The sequence below is a fragment of the Gigantopelta aegis genome, chromosome 9 (genome assembly GCF_016097555.1).
Source record: "Gigantopelta aegis isolate Gae_Host chromosome 9, Gae_host_genome, whole genome shotgun sequence".
In the NCBI taxonomy this organism is placed as follows: Eukaryota; Metazoa; Mollusca; class Gastropoda; order Neomphalida; family Peltospiridae; genus Gigantopelta; species Gigantopelta aegis.
Window position 1 is genome coordinate 32,392,216 of NC_054707.1, and position 15,000 is coordinate 32,407,215.

Sequence of the window (15,000 nt, forward strand, 5' to 3'; positions counted from 1 at the left end):
AGATTATGGTATCCCCACTCCCATGGCTAGTGATATTCAATGTTGGGCTAGTAAATAACTACTATTGCCATGCCCGACGGCTAGTGAAAAAAATGTGTTAAATGTTGCAGTTAAGTCTATTTTGTAAATATAAATATCCTGCTCCACCCAACCCCGAATGTTAGTGTTTTTAAGCTCTATCTCCCTCTTTAGGTGGCATATCTGATTATTACTATTACTTAGTAAAATTGTATTAACATAAAGTAAAGTAGGGCTAGTGAATTTTTAATCATGGCTAGTAAATTTTTAAAATCACTGATCTCATCGTTAGTGGATTTTATAAAACTTCTAGAAACCCTGGGGGAGGCCCCCCATACCCCCTATTGACTGTGGTTGCATTCAATTCAATAGCGCCATATACCCATTTCTTTCTGGCAGAAACACTGCGATATACCATCCAACACTGGCTGGAATGGCAAAAACAACATAAGCAAATTAAATGGAATCAACCATGCTTGTCCATTGATGCTCATCCGATTTAAATTCATCAGGTTGTTAATAGTTTTTTATTAAATCATTCTGAAACATTAAAAAACAAATTAACATTTTACATTTAAATATATTTATTATAATTTTAGAAAGAAAGGAACTTGTATATTCTACACTTTTGTTAGATTTGTTCTAAAATCTAGAAAAGAATATCAGTTTGCCAAAACTCAGTTCTTGTTCTTTTCTTTTTATTATTTTTGAAAATTAAAATTGAAAAGAATGCTTGAATATTTTATATTCTATTTTTCCTACAGTTATGATCAAATCATTCAAACTTACAAGTATGATTTAAGTATTCCAGTACATATACTCTGAATCCCTTCTAAACCGGACACGCAAGGGACCAATTAGGAAAAAAGGTCTGATTAGAAAGAAAAAAAGAAATGTTTTATTTAATGACGCACTCAACACATTTTATTTACGGTTATATGGCATCAGACATATGGTTAAGGTCCACACAGATTTTGAGAGGAAACCCGCTGTCACCACTACATGGGCTATTCTTCCACAGGCAGGATAGCACAAACCATGGCCTTTGTTGAACCAGTTATGGATCACTGGTCGATGCAAGTGGTTTACACCTACCTATTGAGCCTTGCGGAGCACTCACTCAGGGTTTGGAGTCGGTATCTGGATCAAAAATCCCATGCCTCGACTGGGATCCGAACCCAGTACCTACCAGCCTGTAGACCGATGGCCTAACCACGACGCCACCGAGGCCGGTCGGTCTTATTAGGGTATGTTCTGTACTAATGATTAAAAAGGGACCAGGAAAAAATTACAATTTATTTTAGAAAATTATGGTTTTCAGCGGCTTTGGTTTCAAAGGGTTTTACTGTAAATAAATTTTAAAGGAGTAAAAGAACAATTTTTGGTGGGAGCTAGTCGTATGTACAAGTCAGTTCATTTGGATAGTCCTATATATATAAAAAAAAAAAAAAGATTTTTAAAAACCTTTCAATTTGTTTTATATGATCAACACGTGTAGCTTTGAACAGCATGTCAATTAACAGCAGAAATTGTGCAGACAAGTTAAAAATAAAAAATAACTTAAAGGTAAAGAACAGTTTCATGTTAAAGGCGCAAACCCTAGTTTCCGCCCGTGAATATGGACACTAAGTTTAATTAATCTACAAACCTGTAACACAGTTTAGATAAAGCTATAACAGGGAGAAGCTAAAGTCTGATGTTTAAACAAATAAATACCAACTACAAATAACTAGAGGTTCTGTTGACAGCCATTACTTCTCAGACGAACGTGCATTTTTTAGAATTATGAAAAATGCATTTGGGGGTATTGCAAATCCCTGGATAACCAGAACCACTTCAGGCATATGAACATTAATATTCTAAATAATAAAATGTAAGTACATTGTACTTCTAATTTAAATTATGAAAAGCGGCTTTAATAGTGAAAAATATGTTGTAGTGTTTAAAAACTAGGGTATGTCACTTTAAAAGTCACTATGTTATTGTACTGTATGAAACTGATGCAAAGAATATAAAACCAGATATTGCACAAACATTATCACCAAGCAACCTCACTTGGTTCCAGTAATGAACCTGCCGTTCAGTCCAGTAGCGTATATCACAGTCTATCAAAGCTGTTAATAAAATAAGTGCAGGGATAACGCATATAAACATGTCTTTGACAAAGTATCCAGAAATGAAACAGAACGCACTGGCCAGCAGTATCGCTGTCATCGCATACTGCATCAATTCACTATGCCAAAAATGATGAAGGAAGGCCTCCCTGTGTTCCCCACAAGAGGTGAGAAGACAGGAATAGGAGAAAAGGTATAATCCTATCAAGATTTCTCCAATTCTCTGCTGCTGTCTTGATGGCACCATGCCATCCGCTTGTACACGATATCTACCCTGGTCTGCCTTCACTAACAAATCAGCAAGCAGAATATATATGCCAGCACAGCCAATCTGTCTTGTAGCCATGTGTATCTGCAATATAGAAGCATACACATACCTGTATACCTGTATTTTGTGACCATGCAATAGTCACAACAAGTTGATGGTTAGTAATAGTTTCATCTTATTGCAGTGGTAGGTAATAAAAGGTATGGGGTTTTTGTTGGGGGGGGGGGGGGGGGGGGGGGGGGGGGGGGGGGGGGGGGGGGGGGGGGGGGGGGGGGGGGGGGGGGGGGGGGGGGGGGGGGGGGGGGGGGGCTTTGCCAAGCCTGAAAACAACATGGTAAAGATAAAAGTCTCTTTTTTTTCATAACACTTTTCATGTTTGATTAGGGTTGGGAGGGTATATATTTATTTGGAATCTGGTTGTTAACAAGCATTCAGAGTGTACTGCTAAAGCAATACATAACCCCTACCAGGTGCAAAACATTTTCGTATCTCCTAAGTAAATTCAAGGGCGATAGCTCTGAAAACTGGGTAAAAATTGCCATCAACGATACAATTAATGTATAACAGTATATGATATAAATTTCCATCTCAATATTTTCATGCATTGCCGAAAAACTAAAATGTCTGGGAAACAAATGTTCATGTTCAAGAGCCATCTCCTACGTTCAAGGGCCATAACTCTGTAAACAAAATGGTAAATCACCATGAAAGTCAAACTTGATCTGTAACAGTATATGATAAAGATATACACAAAATTTCAAATTGTTGCAGATAGTCTTTTAACAAGTCTAATTTATATATAAATGACTTGACAGCATTTATTAATGATGCATACCGGTAGTTCATGAAATTTGTATTTATATAATATTTATCAACAAACTGGTACCACCCCTAATCCATAAAGTAAATCAGAAACAAATTTGGGGTTAAGCTGTTAATTTTAGACATAAAGGGTAGCATCCAAGACTACACTAGTTCTGCACAAAAACTGACATGCTATTTTAGTAGGACCCCAGATGTTTCAAGCACAATGGTAGTTGGTACATTGACACTATTTTAAATTAAATTACAGCAAATTAGTCACCAAATGAACCAACATTTTATGACAACAAACACAGTCACATTTATCACCAATGACTTGTGGTTTTAACTGCTCTATCAAAAGTTAGGCATATCTCGCACTTTGACTCAGCCGGATGTTATTTTGGTTAGCACTACCTACAATGTGACACACATATCTTTGATGGATGGATGTAGCTCAGTGGTAGAGCATTCGTTAGGGTTGCAATGAGTCACTGGATCAGTTGTTTGCGAAGAAATTGGGGGTTTTCCTGTTCCAACCAGTCAACCACAACTGACCGTGGTATGTACTGATTAATCTATGCATATAAAGGATCCCTTCCTACTTTCAAAGGAGTATCCTTTGCTATAGCAACAGGTTTCACCTCTCTGTACCAACCATGTGTTGAAATAGTCATACATTAGACATCTAATAGCCGTTCTCTATTTTATGCTGCGGTGGTGTTAACGTTATATGACTTTCTTTAATACATATATATGTGAGAAAACAGATTAGCAGTATTAGTAATAACTTTTAGAAACGTATAATGGTTCCCCACATGAATTTGTGATTTACGAGATGCACCATATGAAATAAAAACAAAACAATCCAACAGAAACAGCAATTGTGAGTAAATGCGAGCCACATGTGAAATAAAGGATTTGGTGCAACCAACAGGGTCACACCTAACCTAAAATAACTGGGGATAGAGTAAAAAAACATCAGACATAAACTGTACTGTAAGGCTGCGGTGGGTGGTCGGAGACACTTTATGGCTCAAAGTTGCATATACACTTACCCTTTGCCAGTGGCCATAACTGAATTTACTGTTGGTATAATAACTGAAAGCAAAATATAACAGCTGCCCTGCATAGATCAGTGATGCTTGCTTCACAAAGGATTTGGCAGACAGCAGAAATCCACAACCGACGAACAAAACTAGATTGATATAGACGAGCTTGGGGTTGATCGGAGGGTAACTGAAAAAAAATGAAAACAAAAAACAATATAAATATGCGTGGTAAATGTTGTTATGTACATGTATGATGTACTTGAATCAGGGCTGCTAGAATGTTTATAAAAATCACTAGCCATGGGATCAGTCATTTTAAAAATGTACTAGCCATCGGGCACGGCAATAGTAGTTATTTACTAGCCCAACATTGAATATCACTAGCCATGGGAGTGCATGGGGCTACCATAATCTAGAAGCCCTGCTTGAATGCATCATTATTTCTATTCCCGTGCAAATTTACGTAAAACCAGCGCACTGTTTAATCGCCAGCTGTTGGGCGTCTAACGATGTAACTGTTTGACATTTTAAAAAAAAAAAAAAAAAACCTAATTTATAAATTAGTTAAATAACAATATTTATTAGGTTTAGTACTTGCATTTATCAAAGCTTCATTATAACTACATGTATATGTCCGATTCCACTACTAATCAAAACAATATATACATGTAGTAATAATCAACTGTCACAAACACATTAAATAATTTAGCAAGCCAGATCGCAGGATTGTATGAAGTGGAGATAAGTGCATAATCAAACAACGGGTACATTTGTGCGAAGCATAATTAACGTCATAATCAACATTACTTATACGTATAAGATGTAGATAACATCTTCACAAACAATGGTGGATAACTTGGATACTAGTACAGGTATCCGGTTTTGCTTGTCAGAAGGAACTTTATTTGTAGCATTTGCTCATTAGCAGACTATTCAAACTCCAACACTGTGTGACATGTGGCTGTCAGCATCAGAGTCTATTATAAAATGTCGAGACAACAAACAAGTTTAATGACATCACTAGATCACATTGATAAATTAATCATTGGCTATTGGAAGGAAGGAAATGTTTTATTTAACAAAACACTCAACACATTTACGGTTATATGGCGTCGGACATATGGTTACGGATCACACCTATATTGAGAAGAAACCTGCTGTCGCCACTTTAAATTCAAGATGACAGCTAACCAGTCTGTCAGACTTCTTGGATCCATCAATTTTTTTAATTTAGCTGACCAAAATGACTCTTATATATACAAAATTTTACACTTTCTGCCAGATGTGAACATCTTGGTCATTTTTTTTTACATATCTACCCCACTACAAAGAGAGTGCGAGTGTGATGGGGTCGCTAACAAAGCACATACATTCCAACAACGTATCAATGAGAAAACAATAGGTGACCGTGAATAACTGTATGTGATATACTTTTCAGTTTGTAAGATCAATGTAAGCACTTGCATGGGGTTGTTCGGATATAGCGATGTAACGCATATAATGCGCACCTGATAGCGGGAGGAGAAAACATGTCAGACTTTTAGCGTATATTTTGTATAGATGACAGCAACGAATACTGAGTGGCATTAGCCATTCGATCTGAGCAGGATAGAGCCGATTTTTTAAGACAGTAGCCAGATACTGTAAATCAGGAAATGTTAGCGAGTAACAAATATTAGCGAATTTAACGAGGCCTTACAAAATGCTAATATTTCATGATACTAAATTTAAGAAATTAAAAGAAAATCTAACAAAAATCTTATTTTTAAAGACACACATAGATATTTATTACCTATGGGCTTTAATTAATAGTGTATAATTTACTTGAACAAAGAACTGAGAACAATAAACAAACACACATCATGTAAACAATTTCTGAGAATCAATAACACTTCACTACTGTCAAAGCCTGGGTACAGCGGCATACAAAACAGAACAACAGTGTTCGAGATTAACGGTATCCCAATATCCCGGGGATACCAGAATTTAATTTTGGATACCAGACTTCAATAACCCAGTATCCCACCGGGATACCATACAATGTTTTTTTTGTTTTTTTAATCCTGCACTTTTATTTTTCGCTGAAACAATGAACGTCGTCATTTACTGGTGAAGTTAAGTAACAGTATTTTCGAGCTCGAACCCAGTCTAATGCTATGTCGTAACATATCCCTGGCAACCGACTCCCCAACTCGTTACCGGGGGTGGCCTCCGCGTGGTTGCAAGCCCAGTCTATGTGTGGCCCACTCGGCTGCAAGGCGTGCTTGCCGCCGGGCAGGGTTGGGGGTGGTTGTGCTACACTGGAGCAATAGCGGCATAGCAATGGACTGGGAACCGCTAGTCTGCTGGGCGTGTTGTTTGTGTGGCGGGATGTATGTAAGCCAGTCCTCCCTTCACGTGGAATTTTCCTGCCAGTTGTGTTGCCCACACCATGAGATATTCTGATGCACTGCACATCTGCAGAAATCTTTCCATCATACAGGAAATGGGAGGAACCACACCTTTTATCGCATTGAGGGCATTGTAATGGGGGGGCACCACTGCGAAAGTCGAGACGGTGTTTGTGGTGTTAAGATGACACCATCAAAACTGGCGTCTGCACGAATACCTCGAGGTAATTCCGTACTGGTTCTGGTCGGATATCTGCTCAAAAAGGGGGTGTAGACTCGTTTTTCCCGAAGGTGGCGGTACAAAGCGGTCCGGCACCGGGGTTTTTCGCTAGGGAGGTCACGTTTGACTGCGAACGAGTTTTAGACGACATTCCGCAATTTCGATTGCAGCGATGGCAAGCAGTATGACTGTCATATAACGAGAACAGTGTTTTTCAACGTTTGTTATGATGTGATTTATTATGACTTTTCCTTTAAGTGGGAATAGTAAAATCTTGGTGGGATACCAGATTTTGAAATGTTAGTATCCAATTGGGATACTGCCCAAAATTTTTTAGGCATCTCGAACACTGAAACAATGTCTCATCAAACATTTAGGAACACTGAGGAACCATAAAATCGGAAACTAGGGGAAGCTATTTAATTTGGTATTCCGCAATTCGTGCCTCTCGAGTGTGGGATAGTAAAATCTCTCTAGCTCAGGTAGCCTGTGGAGGACTGTCAAAAATACTGTTTCCCCTAAACCTCAGTTAGAGTAACTAAATCTATGTAATCAAAGCGGAATTGTGGACAACCGAAATGGAGAATTCTGAATTGAAAATATTATTGGTTGTAAATCTTAAGGCAGACATGAATTTTACTTGTGGAATACAGGGAATTACATTTCAGGACATCTAGTTTTCAAAATTTTACAGGGGAGCATACCCCAGCAGGGTTTCTACCAGAGGGTAAAACGGGTATGGCGCCATACTCAAATATGTTTTGCAGAATTGTCTTTTAAAGTTAAAATTTCGACAAAATGAATTACTCTTTTCATTACTGTATGATTTTCTTAACCCTAACCCTAAACCTAACCCATTTTCTTTCTGGGGGGGAGTTTGACTGGTTGTATTTAATTCCATAGCGCAATACCCTAAAATTTCTTTCTGGCAGAAACACTGCCCTGAACCCGCTAGAAACTTTGCTTTGCGCTCTCGATCTCAGTTAGCTCCTCCCCCCCATCTCAAAGTTTATACCTACTTTCGCTGTGCCGGTTAGCTGACATGGTCGTGTAGCATGTATACAGTTAAATGATGAACACAGTGCGCTCTTGTTATGGAATGTTGAATTACTATTATTTTATACTATTATTTATAATTATATTTCTTTTTCTAATGTCTTTTTAAAAAAATTTAATATTTTATTGTTTATTTTATTATTTATTATGTCATATCATTCTGTTACTACTGTGTTTGGCAAATTAGGCTCTTATTCGTAAATAAACTCCCCTCCCCTTCCACCACTGCCACAATATATACAAATTAAAATGAAAGTTTGCTAAAACTTCAGTAAAGGTCAACAGATGATTATGCTCAAATGTAGTTGTCCTAACGCAGGCAGTTAAAGTAAAACAGATTTTAATTGCATGTTTGCTGTTTTCTTTTGAAGAAAAGCCCAAGTCAAAGTCACAACTAAAACGATATCTATTTCTCAAGCAGCACTCTCTTCAATCACGTGTCTTGCATCGAGAACACAAACAGCAATGGGCCGGTTTCTCGTGCCGGGTTTATCGGAGGGTTATGGAAACCCCAGGTTAACCTCAGGTTAACCCATGGGTTATTTAGATTGCACGTTTCACGTGCCCAGGTTTCAGTAACACCAGGCTAACACCAGGTTACAATTGCACTACGCGATAAACCTGCTATCGAGCTGGTTTTTCTCTGGGTTTTCTGCTTGAGATGGAACAATTTTGGCACGGTAATCGTTTTTTTACGCCAATATCGACGGGCCATGCGGCGTGAACGTATTTTCAGGGACCGTTTGGAACCATTAGATGATGATGTTGAATTTCTAAAACGGTATCGGCTAACGCGACCAGCAGCTTTACATTTAATCAATCTCGTAAGTGGACATCTGAAATAATACGATACGATATTAATTAATACTTATTATAATAGTTTAACATACGGTAAATTTGCAGACTCCTTTGTATGTAGGGCGCTGTCATCATCAAATGGATTAACTATTTCCACAAATTCACCAGGAATCATGCCTTGAATTGTATAGCTCATGTCGTCAATGTCAGCCATAGGTGATCCATCGCCAGTCCCTTTCCACGGCCGTAGCTAGGGGGGGGGGGAGGGTAAAGGGGGGGGTCAGAGAAAAAAAACACCGGAAAGCATTATAGAAACTCTAAAGAAATTCTCTTTGACTGGTTTAAGGAGTTTTAGACTATTAACTACTCAGTTGCCCCCCACCCCACCCCACCCCACCCCACCCCACCCCACCCCCCACAAACAAAAAATCCTAGCTACGGCCCTGCTTTCTGATGGTTTCTTCAGCTGGGAACATCTTTTTTGGCTTTGCACACTTCAAAACGTCTTTTCAAGTTGCTTTCAGTTGTTTCCAGGTCTCGTTTTAAACGGAAGACTGACTATTGCATTTTTTAAGTATTTCATGCCATACATTTTGTTTTACTAAATGTGTTTTGCGTCTAGTCACTTTTTTAACTTTCAATTATTTTAATATTTGCATTAATCAGATCTATCAATAGACGTTTGTCATCTTCACTGAAGTTTCCTTTTTTTTACCTCTAGTTTCAGCCATTGTGAAGATGTAGTGGATACGATGGTTTATATACCTTCAAGCGAAGAAAACCAGGGCCCACAACATACATGTAGTGGAGCCGCGGGGGCCACCCTTTCCATGGTTCTTGTATTAGGAAGGTTGGAAATGTCGCATTTGGACACCTGAACATTAAAAATAATTATGTGGGGGTGGGGGTCGGTGGGGGACATGTCCTTGAAATTCTTAACAATTTTCGGCCCTTTGGGGGACTAAAATTTTCACCACCACCCCGGACAATTGCACTGACAGTGACCCCCACTTTCAAATGCACTTCGCGAACTTTTCAGATAACCCATGCAAAACCCGTGGTTTTCGTAACCTGTCTGCATTAGATTCACACCTTTAATTGTGCTAAACACAATTTGTGTTTAATAAATACATTTTATTATTTATAATATCAGTGTCTGTCTATTTAATGCTTTCTTATTATCCTAATGTTTGTAGTAGTTTAATTTCACTTGTAGTTTAATTTCATTTCATTTACTAAGGCATATTTTTTCCTGGGTAAAATTATTTGGATGTAAAATTCAATTTGGGCTATTATAAACATAAGGCAGTTACAAGACATGTTTTGACTAGAGAATAATCAAACTAAAGGTATGTGGCATTAGATTTGGGGGGTGAGGGATTACACAGTAGCTGGCAATCATTTAGTTGCCCACAATTCCGCTTTTATTACATACATGTAGATGTTTCTCTAGCTGTGACCAAAATGCAGACCACAGCTAGAAAGAAAAAAGAAAGAAATGTTTTATTTAACGACACACTCAACACATTTTAGTTATGGTTATATGGCGTCAGACACATGGTTAAGGACCACACAGATATTCAGAGAGGAAACCCGCTGTCGCCATTTCATGGTCTACTCTTTTCGATTAGCAGCAAGGGATTTTTTATATGCACAATCCCACAGACAGGGTAGTACATACCACGGCCTTTGATATACCTGTTGTGATGCACCGGCTGGAACAAGAAATAGCCCAATGGGCCCACCGATGGGGATCAATTCCACGCCGACCGCGCATCGAGCACCACAGCTAGAGGTCACTAGAGCTACTACTTTGGGAGCTGACCTACGTCAGTCTCGTCCAATATTACTTCCTAAAAAGTTTATAGTATTGGATATAGTAATATAAACATTATTTTATTCCATACATCCAATAAAAATGTGTCTTTACTGGGGCTCTTTAACGTGCCATTTTGCAATAAACTGCATTTATTATCTCCAGCATAATCTGACCATTTCTAGGATGGTCGTACAATAAAGATGCAGTATATAAGTTATGTACATTTATAGTGTGAATGATAGAATATTTTTTTACATATAGACATAAATCGTAGTTAAATATATTAAAATATTTAAGTTTTTAATTTTAATAAACAATGGACACTGTTTCATTGATGTTCAACTTAGACTTTGTGAGAAACGGATCTAAATACGAATATTTAACATTGAGGAAAAAGCAAATATACATGCATGTATGTATTTTAATTAAAAATGTTTAATTAATACAATTTTTATCCTTTTCACATTCATTGTGTTGAACATCCATAGGAATAACTATAAAACAAGTTTAATTGATCTAGGACTTATAGTTTATAAAAAATAATGTTAAAAGCAAATATTTAAGTTTTAACGTTTAGGTAAATGCAATTTAAGTAATTTAATTAAAAATGTTAAATTAATTTAATTTTTTTTAAATTCACATGCACTGTGATGAACATCCATAGGTGCAACTATAAATCAAGTTTCATTCACTTAGGACTTACTGTATAGTTTGTGAGAAACTTATCTAAATGCAAAACTTTAACATTAAAGTTTAACCTCAAAAGTTAACACTGTTGTAAATTTAATACATGGTATATATCTTACCTCTGAAATTCATAACTTAGGTGAGACACAAAGATTGTCATGCAAAGTCAAAATCAATGCATGTGCTAACCAGAGACCAACAATATTTGTTCTGGCCTAAAACAAGCAAACTTACTTTGTAGAAAAAAGAGGGTTGCTAATAAACAAATTATTTTAATCTCTTAAATGCCATATGAATGTACAAGGTAGATTAAATGTGATATATGTATACAACTTTTTTATGTGCACTGCAAACTCCCCAATGCTGAAGGAAAGTTATCATTTGAACAGGACCTACAGTTAAAACTCAGAGAAAGAAAGAAAGAAAGAAATGTTTTATTTAACGACGCACTCAACACATTTTATTTACGGTTATATGGCATCAGACATATGGTTATGGACCACATAGATTTTGAGAGGAAACCCGCTGTCGCCACTACATGGGCTACTCTTTCCGATTAGCAGCAAGGGATCTTTTATTTGCGCTTCCCACAGACAGGATAGCACAAACCATGGCCTTTGTTGAACCAGTTATGGATCACTGGTCGGTGCAAGTGGTTTACACCTGCCCATTGAGCCTTGCGGAGCACTCACTCAGGGTTTGGAGTCGGTATCTGGATTTAAAATCCCATGCCTCGACTGGGATCCGAACCCAGTACCTACCAGCCTGTAGACCGATGGCCTAACCACGACACCACCGAGACCGGTAAAACTCAGAGATGCTACACTACATGTATATGATGATATGCCATAATTTTGTCATGTGTTAATTGTCTACTAAAGTACTAATCAAAATTATACCCAGGTGATTTTCCAGTCTTCTATATTATTTATGAAAATCCCTGGAATAAAAACCATAAAAATATGTCAGTATTATCATGACCTGTTACGGTATTCAAAGAACCGGTACAAAAAATGACCTGTTATAGATAGAAATATGAGATGTATTTACAATTTTACTGCAAAACATATGTAATTTGAAACACTCAGGTTGATATTGATAGCAGAAATAATACACCTGCCCTTTCCAATACAATGAAGTTCAATATACTGCTTTGTCAGATTAAGATTTGAACAAATTATTTATTAGTACATTGATTATATGGATACAACAGAAGTCATTTTGTTGTTAGCAAATTTATATAATTATTTTAGTTATTTGATTTAATATGTTGGACTGCTATGTATTCTTACACTTAGTACTTGTAATTTCACCTGTCAGGTGTAATCAATATCAACCTGGGTGTTATAGTCCATTTCAAATTACATAAGTTTTGCAGTAAAATTGTAAATACATCTCATATTTCTATCTATAGCAGGTCATTTATTGTCATTTTTTGTACCGGTTATTTCAATACCATAACAGGTCCCATTTTTATGGTTTTTATTCCAGATATTTTCATAAATAATATATAAGACTGGAAAATCACCTGGGTATAATTTTGATTATACCCAGCAAGATATATACTTTTGTTACTCCTTAAATGATCTGCTGTAAGAAATTACATTTGGTCAAGCGAGCAAATTATCTTTATTTTGTATATATTGTTTTGGATAAAGGCTGTTCGGTTCCAGAAGCTGAATATCCGGATTAACAAAAACATTTGCAGAGTATAGAGTTTGCTTTGTATTTCGGTTGTCTGTAAGGCAGGGTTTCCATACTACTGGAGATCGCAGGGCCGGATTTAGATCTTGGGGAACCCGGGGCACTTCAGGTTCGGGGGCCCCTCAACATAGAAAGTAAATTACATGACAAATAAAAAACAAAATAAAGATTTCATACTTTTTAAATTATTTTATAAAGGAAGTCCTTAGTCTGGGGGGGCCCCTCTGGTGGGGGGGGGGGGGGGGGGGGGGGGGGGGGAGCAATTGCCCCATTATAAATCCGGCACTGGGAGACCGGATTACCTAAGTCTCACTGTATGTAATTTACATGTATTTTTTAAAACAATATACAATGTATCTTACAGTATAAATAAAAGTAATTTATACTATGTGTTTGACACAGAAAGTTATATACATGGTATTTACTTCACAAATATGTTTACTTACTGTAATAAAGTTTAGTGTTATAAAACATCAAGGTAAATTTAAAACTGGTAAAAAAAATACATACCACTCAGATTGATGTCCCAAACTGTGTTTGGCTAACAACAAAAACATGAATATGATACTCACGGAAAGAATATATTCATATATTTTTTAAGTTACGGTACATGAAACAAAACATATTCCAATCAGCTAATGAAAGAAAAATTAGCAACATGGACGTAAAATGAATCCATTCTTGTAAAAAAAATGTGTAACACCATCAGTAAACAGGAAAGTGTGTTAATTTGTAACTGTGTTCAGTCACATGCATTTGGAAATAAAACCTTCCCATGCATGCCCGGTTCGTCATTTTCAAACTTTAAAGCCCAGGACTTCTAGAATTTTTTTTAAATAAACTAGCCATAGGATCAGAGATTTAAAACATTTACTAGCCACAATTATAAATCCACTATCCCTACTTTACTTTAAGTTAATACAATTTTACTAAATAATAGTAAAAATCAGACATAATTCACCTAAAGAGGGAGATAGAACTTAAAAACACTAACATTGTGGGTTGGAGTGGGTTACAATATTCATATTTACAAAATGGACTTAACTGCAACATTTGACAAAAAAAATTCACCAGCCATCGTGCATGGCAATAGTAGTTATTTACTAGCCCAACACTGAATATCACTAGCCATGGGAGTGGGGCTACCATAACCTAGAAGCCCTGAAGCCACTACATGATAAAAATATGTCTTTGAAATATGCACAGCAGATGAACACTTTGATTCATATTTTTTTGTAGAGGCACAAAAATGCAGTATACAATTTGCAAATTGAATATTAAAAAATCTAATAACAAGGGCATAAAAATCATAAAAATTAAGAAAAGTGTTCCGTATTTTTCTCACTTTTGGGGTACAGTATTGAATTAGCATTATCAAGTGAATATTGCATTGAGCACTACAAACGACATAGCACTACAATGATGATATAGATCTATACGAACTCCAAATTATTGGTACTGTAATTGAGAACTCTGACCACTCCGCCATAATATGGATCATCAAGTAGCATTGCATTTTAATAATTCTAAAGCTCATAGGGTGTATTGTGATGGAAAGAACCGAACATCTACGGAATAAAACAAATATTTAGGTTCATAATTCCACATTCTGTCCTGAATTTCTTTCAAAAGCACCTTTGTGCAGGAAATGTTACACAGTATATATATCGGAAAAAACTAATTTTTAAAGGTTCATGTATTGACATTATTGGATTATGAAATATAAACTTGTTCTATTTTACTCAATTTCTACAAGTCAAGTGAACCTGATATCGGTAATTTTAAGGAATAAACAAAAACGATTTACTAAATTTAATGGTTTTAGCAGTTTGTAAAGTTTTGGATTAATTTTAGATACTTACTTGCCTGAAATTTATTGTTAATGAAAATGATTCAGAAATGTGAAGAAAAATCTCACTAATTAATAACTACAAATTATGTCTGACTGTGTAAACAGTGCAATTTGAAAAAACAAGTGAATGGATTATGGAGTTTTTAAGCATAACGCAGTTAAGCCTAAGGGCAAAGACGGAAAGTGTACTGCCCGTTCCCCCCATTAGTTATCGATCTAAA

At 36.5% G+C, this 15,000-nt stretch overlaps 1 protein-coding gene across 1 annotated transcript in view; it reads right to left on the reverse strand.

The window, feature by feature from the left end:
* Positions 1 to 1,128: 1,128 nt before the first annotated feature.
* Positions 1,129 to 15,000, reverse strand: part of LOC121381140 (transmembrane protein 101-like) — a 14,379-nt gene continuing 507 nt past the window's right edge. Inside the window, exons 2-3 of the mRNA XM_041510289.1 lie at positions 4,260 to 4,440; positions 1,129 to 2,484 (exon numbers count right to left, since the gene is read on the reverse strand). Of these exons, the coding sequence (XP_041366223.1) occupies positions 1,993 to 2,484; positions 4,260 to 4,440 (673 nt within the window). The 3' untranslated portion in view covers positions 1,129 to 1,992. The remainder of the gene's footprint in view (positions 2,485 to 4,259; positions 4,441 to 15,000) is intronic.